At 36.0% G+C, this 25,549-nt stretch overlaps 1 protein-coding gene across 1 annotated transcript in view; it reads left to right on the forward strand.

The window, feature by feature from the left end:
* LOC149424678 (dynein axonemal heavy chain 7-like) overlaps window positions 1–25,549 on the forward strand; it is a 38,031-nt gene continuing 12,482 nt past the window's right edge. Inside the window, exons 1-49 of the mRNA XM_089631462.1 lie at window positions 1–212; window positions 791–926; window positions 1,025–1,191; window positions 1,290–1,443; window positions 2,277–2,426; window positions 2,697–2,888; window positions 2,978–3,106; window positions 3,651–3,901; window positions 3,980–4,201; window positions 5,069–5,275; window positions 5,366–5,543; window positions 5,704–5,825; window positions 5,900–6,184; window positions 6,273–6,395; window positions 6,528–6,681; window positions 6,776–6,939; window positions 7,032–7,094; window positions 7,552–7,696; window positions 7,782–7,910; window positions 7,986–8,148; window positions 8,264–8,379; window positions 8,466–8,622; window positions 9,079–9,215; window positions 9,376–9,606; window positions 9,686–9,851; window positions 9,940–10,085; window positions 10,167–10,415; window positions 10,499–10,659; window positions 10,748–10,919; window positions 11,239–11,418; window positions 11,504–11,635; window positions 11,714–11,935; window positions 12,049–12,246; window positions 12,339–12,462; window positions 12,905–13,080; window positions 13,173–13,324; window positions 13,823–13,970; window positions 17,244–17,456; window positions 17,563–17,738; window positions 18,341–18,596; window positions 18,701–18,811; window positions 18,919–19,107; window positions 19,802–20,031; window positions 20,403–20,628; window positions 20,712–20,894; window positions 21,577–21,802; window positions 21,931–22,076; window positions 22,162–22,357; window positions 23,177–23,405. Of these exons, the coding sequence (XP_089487588.1) occupies window positions 1–212; window positions 791–926; window positions 1,025–1,191; window positions 1,290–1,443; window positions 2,277–2,426; window positions 2,697–2,888; window positions 2,978–3,106; window positions 3,651–3,901; window positions 3,980–4,201; window positions 5,069–5,275; window positions 5,366–5,543; window positions 5,704–5,825; window positions 5,900–6,184; window positions 6,273–6,395; window positions 6,528–6,681; window positions 6,776–6,939; window positions 7,032–7,094; window positions 7,552–7,696; window positions 7,782–7,910; window positions 7,986–8,148; window positions 8,264–8,379; window positions 8,466–8,622; window positions 9,079–9,215; window positions 9,376–9,606; window positions 9,686–9,851; window positions 9,940–10,085; window positions 10,167–10,415; window positions 10,499–10,659; window positions 10,748–10,919; window positions 11,239–11,418; window positions 11,504–11,635; window positions 11,714–11,935; window positions 12,049–12,246; window positions 12,339–12,462; window positions 12,905–13,080; window positions 13,173–13,324; window positions 13,823–13,970; window positions 17,244–17,456; window positions 17,563–17,738; window positions 18,341–18,596; window positions 18,701–18,811; window positions 18,919–19,107; window positions 19,802–20,031; window positions 20,403–20,628; window positions 20,712–20,894; window positions 21,577–21,802; window positions 21,931–22,076; window positions 22,162–22,357; window positions 23,177–23,405 (8,594 nt within the window). The remainder of the gene's footprint in view (window positions 213–790; window positions 927–1,024; window positions 1,192–1,289; window positions 1,444–2,276; window positions 2,427–2,696; window positions 2,889–2,977; window positions 3,107–3,650; window positions 3,902–3,979; window positions 4,202–5,068; window positions 5,276–5,365; window positions 5,544–5,703; window positions 5,826–5,899; window positions 6,185–6,272; window positions 6,396–6,527; window positions 6,682–6,775; window positions 6,940–7,031; window positions 7,095–7,551; window positions 7,697–7,781; window positions 7,911–7,985; window positions 8,149–8,263; window positions 8,380–8,465; window positions 8,623–9,078; window positions 9,216–9,375; window positions 9,607–9,685; window positions 9,852–9,939; window positions 10,086–10,166; window positions 10,416–10,498; window positions 10,660–10,747; window positions 10,920–11,238; window positions 11,419–11,503; window positions 11,636–11,713; window positions 11,936–12,048; window positions 12,247–12,338; window positions 12,463–12,904; window positions 13,081–13,172; window positions 13,325–13,822; window positions 13,971–17,243; window positions 17,457–17,562; window positions 17,739–18,340; window positions 18,597–18,700; window positions 18,812–18,918; window positions 19,108–19,801; window positions 20,032–20,402; window positions 20,629–20,711; window positions 20,895–21,576; window positions 21,803–21,930; window positions 22,077–22,161; window positions 22,358–23,176; window positions 23,406–25,549) is intronic.

Here is a 25,549-nt window from a genome sequence, read left to right on the forward strand (position 1 = left end):
ATGCAGACTTTTGCAAAGCTGCGTAGAGCCCGAGAAGAGTTCAGGGAGAAACTTTTGAAGCTGATCATACAAGATGAACCCCCTGAAGGGAGTGGTGATATTGATGAAATTCCTTCAGCACATGAGAAAAAGGTTCTTCGATACTACTTTTATCTCAACTATGGAATTGAAACGGTCCATGTTGCTCCTCTGGATATTAAAATAATTGCCAGGTACCATATTCTCAAAGTTACTTAGCTTATTTTCCTAATAAAACAATAATTCTTCAAGAAATTTTGCCTCCTTGTGTTTTCATTTCGCTTCCCACGACCCATTGCCTTTTGTTCCCACCAATCCTTCTTGCCAAGTCTCCAGGCCGACCAGTATATTGTCCATGTAGTGAAGTAATGGTCTGCCTTGATGTCTCGACTTGTACACTTGCTCCCTTCTTCTGCGTACATGGCCACGCTTGTGGATATGTAGACCATTGACCCGTGATCTAACGACTTCTCCAGGCAGACTAGTACATCGACCATGAAGTGATGTAATGGTCTGCCTAGTTGCAGATATCTCGGCTTGTACACTTGCTCTCTTACTCTGCGTACATGGCCATGTTTGTATTTATGTAGACCATTGACCCATGACCTAAAGACCTCTCCAGACCGACCAGTACATAATCCATGAAGTGTTGTGATGGTCTGCCTGGTTACAGATGTCTCGGCTTGTACCCTGGCTCCCTTGCTCTACATACATGGCCATGTTTGTGTTTATATAGTTATTTTTGTAACTTATAGCTGATTGTTCAATGCAGGGTTCACAATCTGCTGTCTCATAAGTTAAGGAGATGGCTAGAAATATTAAACAAGGAAACGGAAGACATGAAAGAAGATTTTATGATGAGCATGAAAAAAGCCATAGTAGACTTTGTTTTGCGTGATCCAAATATGGTATGTTTTCATATAAATTTTAATATGCTATGACTAATAAGTTTTTGTGAACATTGCTTTGATTATTAAATTGATAAAAAATGTGTTCTAAATTTTAGATAGAATCGATTCAAGAAAGTTTGACCCCCGAGCGACTAGAATTAAAAAACTGGGATCCATTTTTATGCCAAAAAATTCTGGCTTCCAAAAAATTCCTTTTGATAAATTTACACAGTGTTAATCCCTGTATTGCACAAGTTCTCAACATTTGGTGGGATCAGTTCAAGTTTGTACCTCTTCATTTTGTGGATATAAATTTGAAGTTAATACTTGTAAAACGGATAAATATTTGAGTATCATTATATTTTTGTTTTCTATTTCTAGCGATTTGAGACTAATCAACATGCAAGAGTTTGCAGAATCCAGGGTAGCATATGAAGTAGCAGATTTTCAGTCAATATGTCAACGACAAATTGACACAACCATTGGAATATTAAAATCCAAATGGATACCCAGTCTTCAAAATGTTTTCCTTCTAGTAAGTGCTTTTGCTTCTTAAAAATGTACTGTTCCCAATTACGTCCTCTGCATGTAAACTGTATTTAAATTTCTCTAATAAACAATGAACGGTGTTAATCCAGGTAAATATGGTTCTGTTTATAAGACCTTAGACACATTACGCTATTTTATGCAGGCATAATTTGGGCGTGGCATATACGTATTATAAGTTGGGATGACACACTACGCTATAATCTTCCTCGGGAGAGGGGGTCAGATCAATTGGGGACAGTTGGCGGACTGCTGCGGAATATCATTTCTTTGTATGGGATCTGTCACTTTGACAGATGACAGCCGCATAATTACAGCGCTCTGCAAATTGTTCTGACCCGCATAATTTTCAAATATCGCCTGGCTGCTAGCCAGCTGCTGATCTGCTGATCACAGCGCATATTGTCACAACGCCAACACTTATAACACATCATCTTTTTAGGAGTGATAGGTCTGTATGGGATTGTGTGGCGAGCAATATGGAGTTATATAAAGCTCTTTGAACTTATGGCGTAATCTGTCACCCCCTTTAACTGCCTTTACTGAATTTAAATAAATAATAATATCTGTACATTCAGCTTCAGGTTCACTGGTCAAACGCATTGTACATATAGTTTTGTATTATTGATCGACGGACCGATGGATCTAATCTGTTTGCCATAAGTTGTTATAATGGTTTGTCTAGTCTATAGTTAATAGTAAGTTAGAGCATTTTACAAATATTTTATAATATTTGTACAGCGCCCTAAACATTATTATAATTAATCAATGATATGAGAGTGTAGTAGTGGAAAATATGTAATTATATTCCTGAAATTTCAGGGAAGCAAAAAAAAAATTATTCCTAACGTCAATCAGGCCAAAAAGATGAAGAGGTTTTATGATTGCCTTTCCTGTATTATGACGTATAACCTTCAAACCTTGTGCCTCAAGTCTATAGAAGAATACACCAAATATGTACTTGATGTTGGGGTAAAACACATTATTATTTTATACAAGTATTACCTATGTTAATATTTTATTCATAATTTTCACTTAACATGACCTTTTGTTGTTGTTTTCCATGATGAATTTACAGTAAGGTTGATATTAAAGTTTTGTAGAAAATTTTAATTTGGTTTCTTTGAATTTTTTAGATAATTGATTAATTAACCGTATAATTTTTTTTTAATATCTATAAAGATCTGGTAAGAATCTTGAAGGAAATAATCTCAGCAAATTGCCTAATCTATTTTATTTCAGGGAGCAAATCAAGGATTTTTTATTAGTCTGGTATTTAGGGAGGGAGTGATTGCCTTTGATCCACCATATAGTAAAATAAAAGAGCTCATTTTGTACACTTACAAAGCGCTGATTGAATCCTGCCTGGCCATTCCTCGGTTGGAAACCACTCTCTATCCGGAGCACTACCGTGATGTCACCATGTCGCTTAAAGTATAATAGTACCCACCTAATTATATTGTAATGCTTATTAGTCTTGAAAATAATGTATTTTCATCAATATTTTTTCCATTTATTTTCAGCCTGTTATAGACATGGAATATATGGAGGAGTGCAAGAAAAATATAGACTTTCTCTTAGAAGATCAGCGCGTTGGACCAGAATTAAGAATACAGGATTTCGACGATTATGTGTGCTTGATTAATGGAGAAGTAAAATATAGTTTTCAATCACTGTGCTTTAATAAATCAACTTGACACTTAGCAATAGTTTCAAAATCATATTTTGCATTTAATATTTTGAATTATTATTTTTTTTTTTTAAATTTAATTTTAAAAAGAAAGACAAACATTCCCAGGTTACGAATAACCCAACAATGTTTGAAAATCTCCTACTACCACCACAGAAAGCCGAAAATGTTGCTTGTGTTGTGATGGAGGACTTAGCCAGCCGAGGAATCGAACATGCGACGCTCGGGTGAGACCCAAGCGCTATGCCCACTCAACCACTGACCGGTCATTATGATTTGATATTTTGGATAAATGAGCTGGATGCAATAGCTGCCATTGCTTTTTTGGTGTCTCCAATTCCTTCTTTATCTGCTTTATGTAAATATTACTTCTGAAAGTTTTACACAGATTTACTACATGCAAAATTTTGAACTCTAGTTACAAGTAACAAGTGCGTAATGCGTTTTACTCAAAATATCAATTTTCATCATGAGTTTTATTGCATCCAACTCCTTAATTGTTTTAGACGGAAGCCTTGATAGCAGAGTTTCTGGCCGTGGAAGACCCACCGCACACATTTGAAGAGTTCTGCCAAATCTCTGTGGAATATGTCAATTTGGCTGCGGAAATTCCGCTAAGGATCCAGCAGATAGTTGTCATGGGCTTGTATCACATTCAGAGAACGGACTTAATAGACACCCTCCAAGGGGCCGCCATTACATTTGCAAACCAGTTGCTAGGAAGAATGACTGCAGATTATCAGGCAATGATCAAGGAGTAAGCAAAAATACATATTTAACTTTACACACAAAGCCGCCATTCAGAATAAGTCTTTAAATCTTTTTAAATTTCTAGATATGGAGATGAATACCTTACCATTGCGACCACACTTTTGACAACACCACCCAATACAGAAGGTTTAATGGAGCTCATCAGATATTGTTTAGAAGTTGAAGAAAAAGTTCTCGATGCAATGGAAGAGAAATTGCGGCACGTAATGGAGTACATTACATTTTTGGCAGATTATACTACCTTTAGCCCCCTTGAAGTAAAGGCTAACTGCAACACATTCCAATGGTAACAAGAATACTTGATTTCAATTATTTTACTGAACATTATTATAAAACTATTTTAAAACATTTTGGTCATATAAGTGCAAGCGCACACCTACAACATTAGTTGCAGGCGAGGGTTGGGTGCATCAAAATCGTAGCCAGGCGCATAATTTATTTATTTATTTATACTGGGTTTTTACTTTTCTGGGCAAGTAAGTAAGCCGGTTCCCTACAGAGCATCGGACCATCCCTAATTAGAGGTGTTACGCACCCACCGACGATATGGATAGGCGTAGCGACACTAGCGAGAATTTTTTGAATTTGTATGGAGTTTGAAATAGCCGCAACTCAAATTGCTTGTATGTGGGAGTCCCAAGAGTGAAGGAAAACAAGGATCCGGCGGACAAAGCTTGCCCTTGGAACAATAGGGTTCCATCTGAATGAACTCTAAAGTAGCACTCCCTAGTAGCTATGAGTCGTTCATGAGCGAGCCGCACGACTCTCGGTAAACCGTGCTACGATCCGTATCAATTGAACGGTTACTCTTTTTTATCAGGAGATATTTTAGAAAAATAGCGCCATTAAAATTATTCATGTACTAATTTGTCTCATCTGACAGTCCGACATCTGGACTTGGACATATGTATCTACACCTTCTAACTAACTAGCATATTATTTTTCTCATGGTATGAGGCGGCGTACCGGTACCAAGAGTCGTATGATTATTCGTACGCTGGGAGCTGGGAGCTCGGGGGAGCCGTTTCGGATGAGCATAGTATTCTCATTGCTCATACACTCTGAGCTCACGGCTCCCGATCAATTGAGCCGTCGTTCAATTGTTTATTAAATATTGAGATGGAACCTTAATTTATGTGAACATGTATAACAGGTACGGTAGAATGCCAAGTGTGCTGGTGGAGTGTCGGAAAATTTGTGCCGTCAAGACAGTAGACTATCAGGAGTTGCTGAAGGTCCGGATTGCCAAGTTTATTGGAGAATTGGCTGTGATGGCCGTGCAGGTGGAAGATCTCCAGTACTGGGGAGACTTGGCACAGCTCCAGAAATATGTCTTTCGGTCTAGCGCCCTGAGTGACAAGTTAGTGGCTTTCAAAATGAATCTTTTCATTGAATAAAATATATTTATCTGTGATTCTTATGAAACTTATTTTTGGTTCCTTTTCTTTAGATTGGGTTTAGCTCTTACCAGAATTGATCAGTTCAATGAAGAAGAAACATCTTTTGGATGGGAATTATCTCAATATCCTAAACGCAAACAAATAAGTGATAAACTTATGCCTTTCAAAAAACTCTACGACGGTGCTAATGAATTCCTTACGAAATTAAACGAGTGGATGACTTCTCGGGTAATATTTTAAAGCTTTCTTTGCTTAAATACTATTTATGCAATTATGAAATTATTGTTATTTGATAAAACATTTAAAAAATAATGTTTTTGAGTTTTGGGCATCAGATCAATTAATTTTAACTTGTTTTATATCACATTCAAATTCTTCATACGCTTAGGTGGGAAGTTTCGAGCCAGAAGAAATTGAAACGGACGTTGGATATTATTACAAGACAATATATAAATTAGAAAAGACCTTTGGCGATTGTCCGGAGGCGTGTCGATTGGCCAGAGATGTCAGGTATTCTTATTTTTCTGGAAACTGAAATAAAAAAAATCCTTTTTATTTTTGTAAAATTGAATAAATCTTTCCAGAATAAAAATAGAAGAATTCCGAGAATATATGCCGATAATAAATACACTCGGCAACCCCGGCATGAAAGCCAGACATTGGGAGAAGGTATCGGAGATAGTTGGTTTCCCCATCACCGTGGATGATTCTTTGACTTTGGAGAAAATCATCGATTATGGCTTGGGAGATTATATTTCCAAATTTGAATCTATATCCGAAGCCGCGACCAAAGAAAACAGCTTGGAAAGGAATTTGGATAAAATGATGAATGAATGGGAGGAGCTTACCTTTGAAGTTTTATCTTACAGGTTTGATTTTAATTTGCATCATTAAACAATGATATTTTATATAATATTATTGATAAGGATGCTACAATTCGTAATATTTTATTTATAGGGACACTGGAACATACATCTTATCCAGCATAGATGACATTCAGTTGTTGCTCGACGATCATCTAACCAAAACTCAAACAATGAAAAATTCACCATACATAAAACCGTTTGAAACTGTTATACTGTAAGTTTTGTACATAACAATAATGCCACCTGATAACAAACACGTGCATGTTATGAATATGTTTTTGGCATACTTTGTATTTCCCCACAAAAGTAATAAGGTGGTGACTTAAATTTGTTAGTAATTTTCCAGTGCATGGGAAGCCAAGCTGCAATTATTGCAGGAGATAATGGATGAATGGCTTAAGGTGCAGATGACCTGGATGTATCTTGAACCCATTTTCTCATCTCCAGATATTCAACAGCAGATGCCAGAAGAAGGGAGGAAGTTCAGTGCTGTAGATAAGGTATTTAAAATATGTGTTCGGATGCATAAATGTAATCAGGTAATTAAAATATGTACATATATACTTATTTTTCTTTTGTGTTGACATGTTTTAGGTATGGAAAGAAATCATGAAGGTAGTATTTGCAGAGCCCAGAGTTCTGGATGTGATTGAAATTGAGAAGATGCTTGAGCGCTTGAAGAAGTGTAATCAGCTACTAGAAGTCATTCAGTATGGTTTGAATGCTTACCTTGAAAAGAAACGCCTTTACTTCCCGAGGTAATTTTACTAAATATAATATTCTGCTTAGCAGATTTCTTCTATTTCTTTTATCTTGTAATCATTTTTATGTATTTGTTACTTTTCACTAGATTCTTCTTCCTATCGAATGATGAGCTTCTTGAAATATTGTCTGAGACAAAGGATCCTACACGGTAAGTTAACATTTCTACCATTTCTATTGTCGGAGACAAAGGATCCCATACGGTATGTTAACATTTCTACCATTTCTGTTGTCTGAGACAAAGGATCCCAAACGGTATGTTAAAATTTCTACCATTTCTATTGTCTGAGACAAAGGATCCCATACGGTATGTTAACATTTCTACCATTTCTATTGTCTGAGACAAAGGATCCCAAACGGTATGTTGACATTTCTATCATTTCTATTTTCTGAGACAAAGGATCCCAAACGGTATGTTAACATTTCTACCATTTCTATTGTCTGAGACAAAGGATCCCAAACGGTATGTTGACATTTCTATCATTTCTATTGTCTGAGACAAAGGATCCCACACGGTATGTTAACATTTCAACCATTTCTATTGTATTTTGATGTATTGAGAATGTGAAATTGTGTATGTACGTTCTAACGTGGATGCGATTTAACAGTGTGCAGCCTCACTTGAAGAAATGCTTTGAAGGCATAGCCCGCCTCACTTTTACCGAGGAACTTGTCATCACCCACATGAAGTCCTCTGAGGGAGAAATTGTACCGTTAATTATAACAGTTGATACTGTATTGGCAAGAGGGCAGGTTAGTAATGAATAATTCTTAAGTTTTTCTATTAATTTTTCTGCTTCTCCAAATGATAAATACATATTCCCTTTTGTTTATGAAGGTGGAGAAATGGCTCCTTGAATTAGAAGGCGCGATGAAGAAATCAGTACACAACGCTGTGGCTCTGTCATATGACGCCTATATTGTAACGGCGCGTGATCAATGGGTATTGGATTGGGCCGGCCAAGCAGTAAGATATTTAATAAACTTTCAAGTTTATTAATGTTTTCAGTGTTAAAAAATTACCGGTTTCTTTTATTTCTAGGTGCAATGTATTGCAATGACTTTCTGGACTTCCGAAGTAACTGAGGCTATTCTGAAAAGTGTGAAGGCGATGGAAAATTACTTGCTGAAGTGTAATTTCCAAATATCAAAAATTGTAGACTTAGTGAGAGGAGACTTGAGCTTACAAAATCGCATAACACTGGGTGAGCCTCAAACAAAATTGGTTTTACTAGCCTAGCTGCTTATTTTTAAAATCAGCTATAAAATATATATGTTTCGTTAATTATTATATACAAATATGTTATTATTATTTTCTAGGTGCTCTTGTGGTATTAGATGTGCATGCTAGAGATGTTTTATCTGAACTAATAGGATTTGAAGTTCAAATGGAAAATGATTTCAACTGGCTATGTCAGATCCGTTACTACTGGGAGGTAGGTTAAGTTTAGCGGAAATTTCATTTGTTGAAAATATTATTTTCTAATTATGCGACGACAATAAAGATGATTTATTTTTTCAGTTACAAGAAGATACCTCGATGCAGATAGCCACAAGAATGATCAACTCTCAGCTGATGTACGGCTATGAGTACCTTGGTAATACGGCCAGACTTGTGGTCACGCCACTAACTGATCGCTGCTTCAGAACTCTATTTGGCGCCCTTCACCTTAACTTAGGCAAGTCAAATGAATAAATCATCACCTCGGTTGGACAGGGTTCTAACTTCACTTTACCTTGTTCTAAGATATGTGGTGTCAAAGTTTGCATTGACGAATTCTCATAATCTATTGAACACGGTAAGGCGAAGTTAGAACCAAACGAACTACCTGTGCCTTGTAACAATGATTAACTGTCAGATACAAACAAAACAAGAATTGCAAAAGGTTCAATGTGATGTTAGAACCTTGTAAAATAAATGGAAGCTTTAAAAGATTGATTTTAGCATCATTCGAAACACAATTCAGATGGCTCTGAAATAATTTTGGCCATGGAAATAAGCAAAAGAAATGGTTTAGCATTCAGAAGTCATTTTTGGAAAAAATGTCATTTAGAACCTTATCCCATCAACTTGACGAAATATGCTCTCAATTTATATTAGCACTGGATTGAAAATTATAACCTGATTATTCCAGGAGGTGCTCCGGAAGGTCCAGCGGGAACTGGTAAAACAGAAACAACAAAAGATTTAGCCAAAGCTGTGGCCAAACAGTGTGTCGTCTTCAACTGCTCCGATGGATTGGATTACATCGCCTTAGGAAAGTTCTTTAAGGTTCTCGCTTTAACCATTCACCTACATATATGAATACACACTTACTTCTGATAGTCATGATTACCTGCTTTCTTTCATTTTTGATGCTGGGAAAATTATTTAAATTAGTGAATGATTTAATATTGTAAAAAATGATTATACACAATGTTATTTTGTACAGGGTTTAGCATCATGTGGGGCTTGGTCATGCTTCGATGAATTCAACCGCATCGAATTGGAGGTGCTCTCCGTGGTGGCGCAGCAGATCATGAGCATCCAGAGAGGACTGGCCTCGGGATCTAAAGATCTGGTGTTTGAAGGAACCCCTCTCATTCTAGATCCAAGTTGTGCTGTCTTTATCACCATGAATCCAGGTTATGCTGGGAGATCTGAATTACCTGACAATCTGAAGGTAATGCTACTGTAATGTTATGTAGTATTAAAGTTTGTAGAAAAAGTTGTCGATCTTTAATGTACTCTTACTTTTACAGGCCCTCTTTAGATCGGTGGCTATGATGGTACCAGACTATGTGCTTATTTCTGAGATCGAGTTGTATGCATCTGGATATCTAAACGCAAAGCCCCTGGCAGTAAAGATCGTTGCCACCTACAGGCTTTGCTCTGAACAGCTGTCTTCACAATCTCATTACGATTATGGTAACAGCTTTTAACTATTGTGTGTCATCTTTAGTCCTAGGTTTTGTGTTGAATACGTTTGGTTAATATTGCTTTATTATTTGTTCAGGTATGCGAGCTGTAAAGTCTGTGCTTAGAGCTGCTGCAGCATTAAAACTTCGCTACCCAGATGAAATGGAGGACATGATTGTACTACGATCTATCAAAGACGTCAACCTTCCCAAGTTTCTCAATCAAGATGTGCCACTATTTATGGTGACTACTGTTGAAGATATTTAAATAACTTGGATTTATGTGGGAATATTAACAAGACATTTTTGTTTATTTGTTGCGTAGGGCATCATATCGGATCTGTTCCCCGGGCTGGCGATGCCGCAGCCCGGGCTGCCGCACCTGGTGGTGTGCTTCCACGACGCTTGCAAGGAGATGAACCTGCAGAGTACTCCCTTCATGGTGGAGAAAGCTCTGCAGGTGTATGAGATGTTGCTGGTGAGGCACGGCTTGATGATAGTTGGCTTCCCTTTCTCAGGAAAGACTTCCTCTTACCAAGCTTTGGCTGAAGCCCTCGCCCTTGTCAGCGAGAGAGTAAGAAATTCTTTATTTTTGTTGCAATCCAACAAAAATAATGTTACTAACATTTATTAATATTGAATTACTGAAATTTTTAGGAATTGATGCCTGAAAATAGAGTACAGTATACTATAATTAATCCAAAATCAATAACCATGGGCCAACTCTACGGACAGTTTGACCCGGTGTCTCACGAATGGTCGGACGGGATATTGGCTGTGAGCTACAGAGCCTTTGCCGTCTCCCCTACTCCTGACAGGTAACTTTATTTTAAATATCATTTAATATACAATTCAAAATACATTTTCTATGAAGCAATTGAATGTTTAAAAAATTCATTATTATAGGAAGTGGCTGGTATTTGATGGCCCTGTTGATGCCATTTGGATTGAAAATTTGAACACTGTTCTTGACGACAACAAAAAGCTGTGTTTGATGAGTGGAGAAATTATCCAGCTGGCCAATACAACTAATTTGTTCTTCGAACCCATGGATTTGGAAGCTGCTTCTCCTGCTACAGTAATATAATATATATATATTTTTTGCATTTTTATGTATTACCATGATATCTATTATGTGTTGTATTCTTATTATACGCTATTATTAAGTTATGTAACCCATTCATATTCCGCATCTAATAAAATAAATTGTTGCTACTATTAACACATATAAGCGCCATTTTGAAATATATTCATTTGAATAATCAGTCAAGCATAAAGGCATGACCGTTCACTTCTTCACACATTTTTATTGTAATTGTCAAGCTTTAGTGGAGCTCACTTCCTCAAAATGAATGATTCGAGGCACTAATGTCATGTTGGTACATAATGTGTTCCAGGTGTCCCGATGTGGCATGATCTACATGGAGCCCAGTGGACTTGGCTGGCAGCCCCTCGTGGAGTCGTGGCTTTGCACCTTGCCTGAAAGCTTAACAGATACACACAGATCTCACATTAAGGCTCTGTTCCATCGCTTCTGTCCGCCACTATTATGGCTCATAAGATCTGGTCAAGTTAAGGTACCTCAAATTGTTATTCTTCATCAACATGCTTATTATCATTCTCTGTCCTGGCAACATGTTCTCACTTTAATAATGATTACAGGAAATGTTTGTAACGTCGGATTCCAATCTTGTGAAAGCAACAATGAATATCTTTGATTCATTCCTCGATGATTATCTTGATGAAAAGTACATGGCAGCCATAACTGAATTGGACATGAGAGCGCAGCAAGAGGTGAGGCTAACTGACATATTTCTCTATCAGATAGAATAGTAAACTTAAACTAATTCATATGTTTTTGTTTCTGAACAGGGTATATTTTTCTTTTCCGCGATTTGGTCCATAGGATCAACACTAGAGGCCGCCAGTCGCTCTAAGTTTGACATGATGTATCGTGCACTACTGGACAAAGAATTACCGCGGAACGTTATTGCAAAATTCAACTACCCACATGAAATAGAAAAGCCTGAAAAGAACTACATCTTTGTGATACCAAAAGATGGACTAGTATTCGACTACAGATACATTAAAGAGGTATACATGCTTTTGTAACACACAATAAAATTATTTTTAGTACAAATCTGTCGACAACTCAAGCCAACAAAACACCAATCAATCAAATTGAACTTCGAATTACTGCCTCTCAGGGAAAAGGAAAATGGAAACCATGGAATGACGACATGCTGTCCGCCCCCCCCATTCCCCGAGACATGGCCGCACACAGCATTATAGTGACCACCCTTGACACGGTGCGCTACCTGGCTCTCTTCAGACTGTTGGTCTGTCACAAGAAAGCTGTCATGATGGTTGGGCCGACTGGAACAGGGAAATCCTCCTACATTATTGTAAGTTTGTCCAGTAATCCTTTTAGTTATTGTATTAAAATGACAGTATTGAATTCTTAAAATTATTTTTAATATTTCATGTCCTCTTTCAGGATTTTCTTATGCGAAAAGTAGATACCAAGGTATACAAATCCCTCATAATGGCATTTTCTGCACAAACTTCTGCAAATCAGACTCAAGATATTATAATGGGGAAATTGGACAAAAGAAGAAAAGGTTTGTCTATGAAAAATTAAATAAATATGTCATTATTCTATTTTTGTAGTTTAACGTGAAAATTTTAGATTTCAGTGTAGCAAAACAAACCACATTATTTAACAAAGAGAATTGATCAGTCAATATAGAATGATAATTTGTTAGTGCCTTGTGGTGATATATTCTTATTGTGGTGACATAATAACGTATAACAGAATAAAAAAAATCTCATCAATCGATTTTTTCAAATTATCATTATTTACTTAATTACTTACCTACTTGGTTTAGAACAAACTACCTATAGTAATATCTTGAAGTAAGCAGGTACCCTAATTTTTTTTTTTTTTTGCTTATTTTAAATCCATGAATAGTATTCTATATTCAAAATTAGTGGTGATTTTCTCGTAGTTTAGTTGTTTACTTTTGTTTCTCCTGTGTGAAAAGTCGAGCACTTGTTTTGCAGGAGTATTTGGACCGCCTGTCGGCACTGAGTTTGTGATATTTGTTGATGATGTTTCTATGCCACAAACTGAGACTTACGGAGCACAGCCTCCCATCGAAGTCCTCCGACAGGCACTGGATCAGAAAATGTGGTATGACCGCAAGGAAAATGTACCCATGAAACTTATTAATATTCAGGTAAGGATTCTAATAAACGCACTTATTATCGTTGCATTTTTATTCACGTTTTGCAAATATGAAAAAAAAACATTTAAATTTTTTTATTGCAGTTCATGTGTGGCATGAGTCGACCAACACCCGGAACAAAACCTGTGACAGCCCGCTTCAGCCGGCATTTTGGATTTCTGTGTATTGATGAATTTGATGATCAAACAATGACGGTTATTTTCAGTAAAATCATGCTCTGGCATTTGGATTCAAGGTTCGTTTGTGTAATCAGAAATAATAATTTCAGTTGTGTGTTTGTCCGTGTAACTCTGGTTCAATTAATTCAGATATGCTTTGAAATCAATTTCTCAACCGCTAAAAGAATTCAGTGTATATGAAAATGTATTCGGTAATATAAGATTAATACATTTTGTTTGTGGGATTTTTACCTTCGGGACACTACAGAAGTATTAGGTCGCAGGAGCTCAGCCTTCCAAAGGCTATGTGTCATTTTAAAAATTGGAACTGATTGTGTGAAGAATTCAGACAAGCGATAGATTACCTACCTGTCATCAAAAATACTATTTCGGTTGTCTGTGTGTCCTGATTAGATCTGGCTAAGTGAACTCGAATTTGATTTGAATTTAAGTGATTTTTCAGTGCTAGTAAAAAAATAATAAGTTAAAAAAAATAAAAAATCAATCTGACCAATCACAGATGTCATGTGTGATTGGTCAGATTGATTGATTATGTGTTTTATTACATTTTTCAGGGGTTTTTCAAAAGACTTTGATCCGTGTATTGATGAAGTTGTGTCTGCAACGCTTGAAATTTACAAAAATTGTCGTCTCAATTTACTGCCGACACCTGCTAAGTCACATTATACGTTTAATCTACGAGATTTTTCCAGAGTTATTCAGGTAAATCATTCAACTACTTATTTATTTAACCTTTTGAACGCGTTAATTTGCTCCGTTTTATCTATACCCGTACGCGGTACACATTTTCAAATACCTATGCACGCAATTAAATGTCAAATTATAGCATTCTGGCATTATTTATTGGACTATATAGACAGAACAGATTATTCTCCACAATATGAAAACAAATCCTCGTGTGTCAACACTCTTAGATGTTTATAAAAACAAAAACATAAAATTTCATACAAAGACGTACCGTATCTTTTGAATGTGGTCCCGCCATTCACTCGCCGTGTGTGTACTTAGGCCACTGCGTTGATAGACATAAGTGGGACACCATGATCACTTATCATTTTTAGTTCTGAAAACTTTTTCTCAAACTCTTTTCTAAACTCAACACTTAAAAATAACACATAAATTTTATATCACTTAATAAATATTGTTTTTTAAGCACTTTAGAGGAATCTCTGTCTGTCACATTTTTTTGGAACTATGGTAAACTTTAAAACAGGGTTCGATACATAAAGACACACCACATTCTTTACATACGTATCTCGTTAACTGCATTTTTTTATTTTTCAATCGGCATACACGACATCGTCTACGCGGTTTTTTTATTTTGCCAGTTGATGGAATCAATTCGGCCATATGCTTAGCGGCATATTTAGGCAAAACCCGAAACGGGTTGAGGTGGGCTGATGTATTAGGCTCTGGTATTTGAGAAATCTCTGGTTTATATTTCTCAACTAGTTGCATAATAACCGCCAATTGAAAATCTGCTAGAGATTTTTTTATACCTGTCACTTGGGTGTACAAAATAAATGAATTCAATAAATATAGGTCAAGTATGTGAAAAAATACTTTTTTATACCATTTTATGGTCTTCCTCATACAGGATAAACTGCTCAGCACAACTGCTCAGCTTTTGTCAACAGCTCCCATAGATTTATTGTAATCAATGACACAGGCGGGCTTGCGAATGGGTTGTTTAGTTTGATGATTTATTTTACTGGTTTCCTTAAATGAGTTATCGTGCAAGGTAGTTAGCATGTGTACATCCCTTTTATCACACCATTTTAATGCTAAAAGGGGACCGCGGCTTTTTGACTCAAATTCGCCTTTTTTCAGTTTAATAAATTTTGGCATTTCCTTCCGGTTCTTTTTTACCGTCCCACAGGCATTTGTTTTTTTCAAATGCAAAAAATTGAATAAATTTGGACTTGAGTACCAATTGTCACACCATAAATTGTGCCCTTTGCCAAAATAATCAGTTAGGAGTGTAGTAACAACAGCGCCGGTTATTCCCAAGTTTTGTTCATCTGTAATTTCCGTGCCTTCTCCGCAGTAAATTATGAAATCTAGAATGTATCCAGTTTTCACATCACACAAAACAAACATTTTGATTCCAAAGCGATGTCGTTTTGATGGAATATATTGCTTAAAAATTAGCCTACCCTTGAAAACAATGATACTTTCATCTATACATAGGTCTTCATAAGGTATCACAGACTCCTTAAATAGTGTTCGGGTGTGATTTAAAATTAACCTTATTTTATAAAGACGATCTATAGGAAGCGAATTTGAGTCACAGAAATGTAAATTTTGCAACAACAATTGATATCGGTCTCTACTCATGATCTGGCAAAAAATAGGGGAACTTAGAAATATATTTGTACTCCAATACTCTTCAATAGTCAAGTGTTCGTTTCTTGTCATAAGCATGGTTATTGCAAAAAATAGATACATTTCTTCAATACTTGTGTCCTTCCACTTATGAATTCGTGACTTCGCACCAAATTCCTTTGAAATGAGAAGAAAAGTATGGTAGTCGTTTGTTTCTCGAACAATTTCATTCATAATCGAGCGATTTAAAAAATGTTCAAAAAAATCACTTTCTGTTGAATTTTCGTTAAATTGTACAGAAACGCCGGATTGAAAATCATCAAATTCGTGTACTATTGGAATATGAGGTCCAGACACCCAGGAGTGTAGCACTTCTTCACTTACAGACTCATTCGCTTGAGTTTCTGTATCTGAAAGTTCCGAAGGTTCAAATTCATCTTCGGACATTTCATAATCAGAATCCAAAACGTTCAATATATTTTCAATTTCATCATCTTCCAAACTATGGGCCATTTTTTATCCGAAAAATCAAATGAATTAAAAAAACTAAAAACTTGTGAACGTTTCCTAATAAATTTTGAAATAGTATATAAAACACGAAAATAACACGCACTTTAGTAATATATAACTAATACATGTATATAACAAAATATATTTAAATTAATAAAGTATATAGTAAAGTCAATAACTCAGTTTTGTAACACAGTAAAATGTTAAAAAATACGCGCAATCGGCACAATATGGTCACTCGTGGATACAGTAAAATTGAATTTGCTAGACGAAACACAAGAAATCAAAAAAAAAAAATGATTTCTGAAGTGAACAAATTAATTTGAATTTTTCGTAATAATTCAATATTACAGCAGAACACAGAATGTTATCGGCGCAGATTCCACAAATCAACTCGGCGCGCGCAAGCGCAGATAACATACCAGTACTAACGCCATCCGTTGACAAAATTGTGAACTAAAGCACTCAAAGGCGCGAAGAGGCGCACTTGATTATGGATCTTTTTTTATGAAATACAATTTTATTTTTGAGAAATACTTGTAGATGTCAGCATCGTGATAGTTCTACGAATGTCCAAGCGAGCAAGAAATACATTTATGACGAAAGAGCGCTGGAATATCGGCCGTCAAAGTTTCCGTATCAACTGTTGATACGGCCGCGTGTGAGTATAGACTTTTTGCCGTAACAACAGTTGATACGGCCGCGTGCAAAAGATTAAAAAAATAGTAAAATAAATATGTACCTACTCAGTAAGTTTAAACCATTAAAAAAATCAAATGGAGTTTTACCTTACAATAAAACTTACATTATATTCTTGGCTTTTTTTTAAAACCCATAAAGTGATCCATATTGCAGTCAACTCGACATTTCTTACTCATCTTCATTTATAATTCTCTGTTTAAATCTTCCGCCAATGTCACCTGGCAGTCCCAAATTGGAGAATTTTTTGTATTATATTCCTAGTTTACATCACAATTATGTATTTCAAAATTAGAACAGTGTTGCTATAAAGTTAATAATTATTCGATGATAAGTAGGTAACTAACCAACTCTAGTTTGGTAGGTACTTGATTCAAAGTTTATGTAAAACAAAAAATAAATTGTTTTTACTTGCATAAAAATAATAAAGTATATTTTCAGGGTGTCTTGCTGTCTACTCCGGAAGTGTTCCCGGACCTTCAGTCAATGAAGAGGCTGTGGGTCCACGAGTGTCTCCGGGTGTTTTCTGACCGCCTGGTGGACTCCGCTGACAGGGGATGGTTTGTGGGAGCTCTGAGGGCGGCTACTGCAACCCGCCTGAATGATAACTTTGACAGCATGTTGGGTAGACTGTTTGAAAAACCCTCAGATAAGGTTGAAATTTTTTGAATCAATTATAAAAAAATAACCTACATATTTTGAGCGAAGATCAGAAATAAGTAATAATTTTTACTGTTTGTAAAAAATTATATTTTTGTAGGTTATAACTGAATCGGAATTGCGCAAGTTGATGTACTGTGACTTTGCCAACCCCAAGGCCGACACTCGGTTCTACATGGAATGTACGGACATGGAGCACCTCACCAAGACCGTTGATTCATTCCTCTTTGAATTTAACAACATGACCAAGAAACCCATGAACCTAGTACTTTTCAGGTCAGTAAACCTAAACTAATAAATTATATATTTCTCTCGCCACTTTTTGTTATATTTTTGTATTTACTTAATTGTTTATTTTTATATGTCTTAATTTTCAGTATGCTTTGCATCCTGATGAAGGAACCTTTGGCTCTGAAACATGTAGTTAAACAAAAATAATGCAGCATTATCTCAGTGATCCGCTGCTCGATTAATTGACAACTACTGTCATCCGCTGTTATTTTTACCAGTTGAAAACACAAAATCAATCTTTATAATTCGCCAGTATTTGTTCGTCACATTCAGTAGTACGCCGCATGCGTTTTTTGTTTAAATAAGTTTAGAAAATGGAGTGTTCTCGCAAGCGTAAACATGACGCCTTAACATTAAACCAAAAAATTGAAATTTTACAATAGATCGATAGCGGTGTTTATTTGTTTTAAGGTTAAATGCGACTTTCGTTATAATCTATGTGTTAATAAATGGAGTTAATTTAATTAAATGATTAAAATACGCTTTTTAATTTATGTACCTTCCGTTGAAAAATATTTCAGTCTGGCTTAAGTTATTGCGGTTTTACAGATTTCGTTAATACACATTGTGAACTAAATTGTTTTCAGGTTTGCAGTGGAGCACGTTTCAAGGATCTGTCGTATTGTTGCCCAGCCCCGATCCCACGCCCTGCTTATTGGACTCGGGGGCTCAGGAAGACAGTCGCTGACAAGGCTTGCCGCCCATATAAATGACTATGAACAGTTCCAAGTGGAAATGAGTCGGCAGTATGGGCGCTTCGAGTGGCGGGAAGACCTGAAGACGCTTTTGAAGAAAGCCAGTTTACCTGAACAGCATGTGATATTTTTGTTTATAGAATCACAGGTACTATGGTTTTAGGATTGGTCAACTACGACACAACGCTATATTTTAATTTAATGTTAACTCCATACCATTAAATCATTATGATTTGGTTTGATTTATCTTAGATTAAGGAGGAAGGATTCTTAGAAGACATCAATAACATCTTGAACTCCGGAGAGGTACCAAACCTTTTCTCTGCTGAAGAAAAGGCAGAACTTTGCGAAAAAATGAGAGTGGTATGTACCTATATTTTTACACCCAATGCAGGCTACAAGTGATAAGCATACTTATATGCAGTAAACGGGAATTTGTTACAAATACTTCAACTGTGTTGTGGTTCTAGGTTGATAAGCAGCGGGACAAATCTGTTCAAACAGACGGCTCCCCGGTGGCCTTGTACGCATTCTTTGTGGATATAGTGAGGGAGCAGCTGCACGTGGTGCTGGCCATGAGCCCCGCCGGCACTTCCCTCAGGACTAGAATCAGGAAGTTCCCGGCCCTGGTCAACTGCTGCACTATTGATTGGTTCCAGGTTTCTATATTTCTCATTAAAGTTTTCATCCAAACGTTGCACCAATTAAAATGTACACATTACGTTTTCAGTTTTAGATGCAAATATGTAAAATAAAATTTTTGTTCACGAATCGAATTAAATAACAATTAATAATTATTTTGTATAAAATAAATTAATAATTTTGACGGCCGGCATAGTCCAGTGGTAACGCATTGGACTGCCATTCCGAAGGTCGCGGGTTCGAACCCGGCGTGCGCAAATAAATTTTATTTGATTAATTTGTGTTATTTCACAATTAATTAATTAAAATAATATATAGTATATTTGCGGCACGTTCCAGAGTGGAAGATACTACCAGTATCGCCCTGATGTAAGACCACCATTCAGAATTGAAACGTTGCTCCAAATGGCTTTAGCCGTGTTTAGTGACTAGATCTGAATAGCCAGGTACTTCCCCACCTTCCTCTTTCCCTTCCCCACTTACCTTCAGCCTCACAACATCCCCCAATTGGGGATGCCATAGTCTCACTGGCTCCAGACGGGAGCAGTTGGGACTCTTGTGAGGTATTCACTATAAAAAAAAAAAAATAATAAATTAAAAAAATAAATTGAGACTGTTACCTTTTTATTTTTCTGTGTCTTGTTCTGTTTCATGTTTCGTTTAGATTTATTAGTATTATCGTCTTCTTCAATGAAATAAATTGTGTTCCAGGAATGGCCACCAGATGCCCTCTTAGCTGTGGCTACACATTTCTTGAAGGACCTGGAGTTGACTGATCTTGAAAGAAACACAGCAATCGAGATGTGTCAAATCTTTCATGTGAACACTCAGGAGCTTTCAGAGCAATTCTTCATCAGGTTGAAACGCAAAAACTATGTTACGCCTACTGCTTACCTGCAGTTGATTTCTCTGTTCAAAAATCTTCTCACAGCCAAACGAACGTAAGTTCTATTGAATCAGTCACCTAATGTAAGAAAGTTATTATTTCAAAACTGTTTCAAAACTATTACAAAACTATTAATGTTTTCTTGAATTCTTGTTAATTATTTGCTTTGGGAGTTGTTAATTTCATACCGACTCCTGTAGGAGTCTTTATAGTTAAGCAAGAAAAACTACGCAAATTTGATGTCACGCTTGCCTTGCCAGATTGCAATAATTTTGGCGAACTTTGAAAAATTCAAACCTTGAAAATTGGTTTAACTATGAAAATGAAGTAAAAAAACTGGTACTAAGTAGTTAAGTTAGATTTTTTTTTTTAAATTGACAGAAGTTTCTTAGCGTTGTGCTTATCTTATATGTATTATTATTACAGTGAAGTGCTGCGAAACGAAAAGCGTTATATTGTTGGGCTTAGCCAATTAGAAGTAGCAGCGGCGTCAGTTGGTGCTCTTCAGCTGGACTTGGAGAGACTCCAGCCCAAGCTGGCAGCAGGTGCTGCGGCGGTTGCGGAAACTGCGGCCAAGGTATCTGCTGATGCAGCAGAAGTAGCCCTGGTAGAAGAAACGGTTCTTGCTGATCAGGAAATAGCAGACGGACAGGTCAGAATCGTTTTTATATAGTCAAATGTTGCTCATATTATCAGACATGTTGGATTTTGTTCAATCCAAGAATATTTTCACAGGCTAAAGCTGCCCAAGCGATAAAAGTGGAGTGTGATGCAGATCTGGAAGAAGCTATGCCCATCATGAATGCTGCGCTAGCTGCTCTCAATACTCTCACCCCCGCTGACATCACCTTCATCAAGACTATGAAAAATCCCCCCAAGGCTATTAAGTTGGTTATGGAAGCTGTTTGCATTCTGAAGGTTATTTTGTTTATTTGTTTATTAAGACATACGCAGTACATTATGATACAAATGATAAGGTATATTAAATTATACATGGTTAAAGTGCCTATTACGGACCTACCATACAATATCAGTAATTTCACCTGGGATGACAATGGTTTTTAATCTAACTAATGAATATATCAACAGACTGTCAATATGATTTATTAATAAAAATAATAAAAAAGAAGAAAGTGTGTAGAGATAAAGAGAAATTTTGAAATCAAGAATTTATATGCTCACGAATTGTAATTGACTGTTAGTGAAAAATTAAGTTTGAGTTAGTATTTGTTGTGATTGCTCACGTAATTGGTGAGCTATTTGCTGCATTAGTGTTGTTGGCCTCTATATGCGGAAGCATAGCGTGCCTGGTGCACCTCGTTGGAACGTTTAAACTAATGATGGTTAACAATTTGGGACTATGTATATTATTGTTTGGCAGATAATGTTGAAATAATAGATCTGACAATGTACATCTCTTTTGTAAACTTAACATGTTATTTGTAGCTTTCTTGTAAATCTTTTATAATATTTCTTGTGTTTCTTTTGTTTTACCTTGTAACATTATTCATTAGCTTTGTGCACCACTTAATCTGAAAAACGAAGTAAAAAAATAATCTATATTCTGTGGAAAAATGTAAATACATATTAACATTTCTAGGAAGTAAAAGCAGACAAAGTTCCTAATCCTTCTGGTGTGGGAACTGTAGAAGATTACTGGGGACCTTCAAAGAAACTCCTCAATGATATCAAATTCCTGGAAAATTTGCTTCTGTATGACAAAGACAATATTCCTCCAGCTGTCATGAAGAAGTTGGAGACCGGCATCATGAAAGATGAACTCTTTGTCCCGGAGAAGATGAAACAAGCTTCCCTCGCTGCTGAAGGTATTTACATTTTTAATATCATTAGGGAATAAGAAATCGCTTTTGTTAAAAGTTAAAACTTCAGTTTTCTAATATATAAAATAAACAATATTGTGCCATACCTCATACCTGAATGATTTTTATTCAAGGAATGTGCAAGTGGGTTATAGCTATCTCTAAATACGACAAGGTGGCTAAAGTGGTTGGACCAAAGAAGGCAGCTCTAGCAGAGGCACAGGGTGTCTACAACACGGCCATGGCAGCTCTGGCCGTCAAACAGGCCCAGTTACAGGCGGTAAAAACTTTTTCTTTAAGCACTTTTTTTTTCAACATCTTTTACTTTGGCTTTATTTGGAGAAATGTATTGACAACTCATTAAGGTTCGAGACAAACTGGCAGTCTTAGAAGAGGCGTTAGCTGAGCAGAACCGACAGTTGAAGGCATTGGATGATGAAGTGGAACTGTGCGCCAACAAGCTGATGAGGGCGGAGATGCTGCTAAGTGGTTTGGGGGGAGAGAAGACTCGCTGGACATTGGCGGCTAAGAATTTGAGGGAAAGCTACGGCCTTCTAACAGGTATTTTTGGATATGCTGTCAATAATTATTACTCTTTTACCCTATCCTATAAACCTACCTACTTGTGTATTTACATAAAATCTTCTTGACATCCAATTTCTTTTCATAATTATAAATAAATACATAGAATCTTCCCCCTTTTTTGATTTTTTCTTCATCTATTTATTTTTTAATATTTATATGTTTTTATTCAACACTATTGGAATGTTGGTATTTATTGTTTGTAATTTTTTATGTTAACAATTGTGTACATTAACCTTTGGAACGGCAAGCTTCCACAAACTAATATCTCCATAGTGTGCCGAGGGTAAAACTACCACAAACACAATGTATGTATTCATTATTTCTTCACATGGTACATACCATTATTTACGTTTCAATTTTTAACTTTACTAAGACTAGCCTGTATTAAAATTATATATCCTTTACCTCTAACGCCAACGTATCCTCAAAGATTAAAAAATCATTTCTCTGAATATAACTAGCTTTTCTGGAGAAACTAAATATGGTAGATTATATAATATTTTTAAACAGATTATCTGGTAAGATAATAATACAATGATGTTTTTGTAAAGTACAATTTACAAAAACATCATTGCAAAAATAAGTAAGATATTACAAAAATAGAATAATTGGCGCGTGACGAAAATAGTGTCGGCCATCAAGAAGTTAAGGATAAGTTGGCGTTAACGGGTACAAATTTTTCGTAACCAAAAGGATATTCTGGCGGACAAGCGGTTAATACTAAAATAAAACTAATATATAAAAGATTTAGCTCAGAAGCCATGTTAAAACTTGTCGAAAACATTTGTTTCCCAGGAGACGTATTGCTAGCTGCCGGTGTGATAGCTTACTTGGGCCCGTTCACAGCTTACTTCCGACAGACTCGCATCACTGGCTGGTCAGAACAGTGTACCAAATTTGGTCTTTACTGTTCACCTAATTTCAAGATGGTCACCATTTTGGGGAACCCAGTCACCATACAACAGTGGAATATTGATGGCTTGCCTGCTGATGATTTCAGCATTGAGAGCGCCATTATAATAAAGTTGGTTTTTTAATCTTTACATAATAGCAATATATACGTATAATAATATATTAACACTTTGACTGCCAACTACGAGGCGTATCCAGAAAGTAAGTGTACTGAATTTTTGTAGGTTACAAATCTTTTTATTGAAACAAAAAAATTACATGATTTCCGTAGTACATATGTAAGCTATTTTTAGACATAGTCGCCATTCCTCTCAATGCAGGTGGTGAAGCGGGGTATCAATTTTTGATGCCTTCCTCGAAGAAGTTTCCCGCCAACCCCTTCGTCCACTTCTCCACCTCCTCCTTTACCTCCTCGTCGGTTGAAAACCTTTTTCCACCCATGTACAGCTTCAGGGAGGTAAAGAGATAATAATCTGAAGGTGCTAGGTTAAGGGAATGCGCGGGGTGGTTCAGGATATCCCATTTAAACGAAGCAAGCAGTTCCTTCGTGGCGTTGGCCGTGTGTGGTCTGGCATTGTCGTGCAGCAGGCTGACTCCCTTTGTCAGCATGCCTCTCCTCTTGTTATGAATCGCCTTCCGCAATTTTTTTAGGGTCTCACAGTATCTTGCAGAGTTGATGGTCTCCACTTGAGGCAGATATTCAATCAAAGTTATGCCTTGACAGTCCCAAAACACGGATGCCACGATTTTCTTGGCTGAAATTGTGGTTTTGAACTTTTTGGTGGAGGGTGAAGAGGTGAGATCCGTTTTTAAACTCGCGATACCACTTGTACACACTCGTACAATTCATAGCTTTATCACCATATGCAGTTTTAACCTCATTATAAACCTCAAACGGAGGTTTTTCCTTCCAAACGAGATAACGGATGACGCCGCGTATTTCGCATTTGGCGGGAGATTGGATTGACATTTTTCACGAAACGTGTTGTCGCGTTGACACTTCTCAACGTACTGACCTTGAACAGGTCTCGTTGCGGAGGGGAAGAGTCAGGCTACACGTAAGTGTAGCCAACATATCGAAAATAAAATTCATTCGGTCGTGAGAGCCTCAGTACACTTACTTTCTGGATATGCCTCGTACAAGATAACTCGTAGATTGCGTTCTTTGCTAGGACGCCGACTACGAGATAACTCGTAGTGTGTTTATTTGCCAAATTCGCTAAAATATGATAAAATTCGTAGAATATCAATGCTAATATGGATAGATGGCTTCTTGGAAGAGAACAATATATCAATGCTGGCTTACAGAACAGAAAATTTATTGATAAATCAACAGAAAATATAATTATAAAAAATTAGAGTTTTTAATAATATAATATATAATATATAATATATATTTTATATCTTGCATAAATAAAAATACTAGGGAAATAAAAGAACATACTCCATCTTGTTTAGACCACATTTGGACAAATGTAAACATTAAAGATCTTCACAAAATAAAATCAATTGTTTGGAAAACTAACATAACTGATCATCACTCATGCTTACTTCTGTATAATAATAATATTAAACATAAAAAACATAATTTAATAACCAAAAAATCAACAATAGATATGACTATTCTCTCTGAAAAATTAAAAAAGGAGGATTGGAATAATGTTTTAAACAGTGATAATACTGAAATTTGTTCAACTAACTTCGAAAATATTATGTCACAACACATTAAAAATTCGACAACTGAGATAACAACACACATAAAATCAAAATTAAGATGTTTAAAGCCTTGGATTACCAAAGGACTTATTATATCTATCAGAAATAAAGAAAAACTTTACAAAATAACTTTAAAAAATCCCCAAGATGAAAAAGCATATATTTTCTATAAAAAATATAAAAATAAATTAATATCTTATATTAAAAAAAGTAAAGAAGAGTATTTTAAAAATAAAATATTATCTTCAGAAAATAACCATAAACAAATGTGGAAAACTGTTAATTTCGCCATTGAAAATACAAAAAAAAGCACAAAACATTAAGTACATTGAACATGATAAAAAAATTATAGATGCCAATATACAGCCTAAACAATGTGCAAACATATTTAATTCGTTCTTTGCAAATGTTGGGAAAAATCTTGCGAAAAATATTCAAAAGCCTTCAAACCAAGAAAACCATAAAAATAAAAATATACAGAAACGTAATATACTTTCAATGTTTGAAACAACAACAGAATGTGAAATTTCGAAAATAATA

The sequence above is a fragment of the Hesperophylax consimilis genome, chromosome 4 (genome assembly GCF_061612785.1).
Source record: "Hesperophylax consimilis isolate HC1 chromosome 4, BYU_Hcon_1.0, whole genome shotgun sequence".
NCBI classification, from domain to species: Eukaryota; Metazoa; Arthropoda; class Insecta; order Trichoptera; family Limnephilidae; genus Hesperophylax; species Hesperophylax consimilis.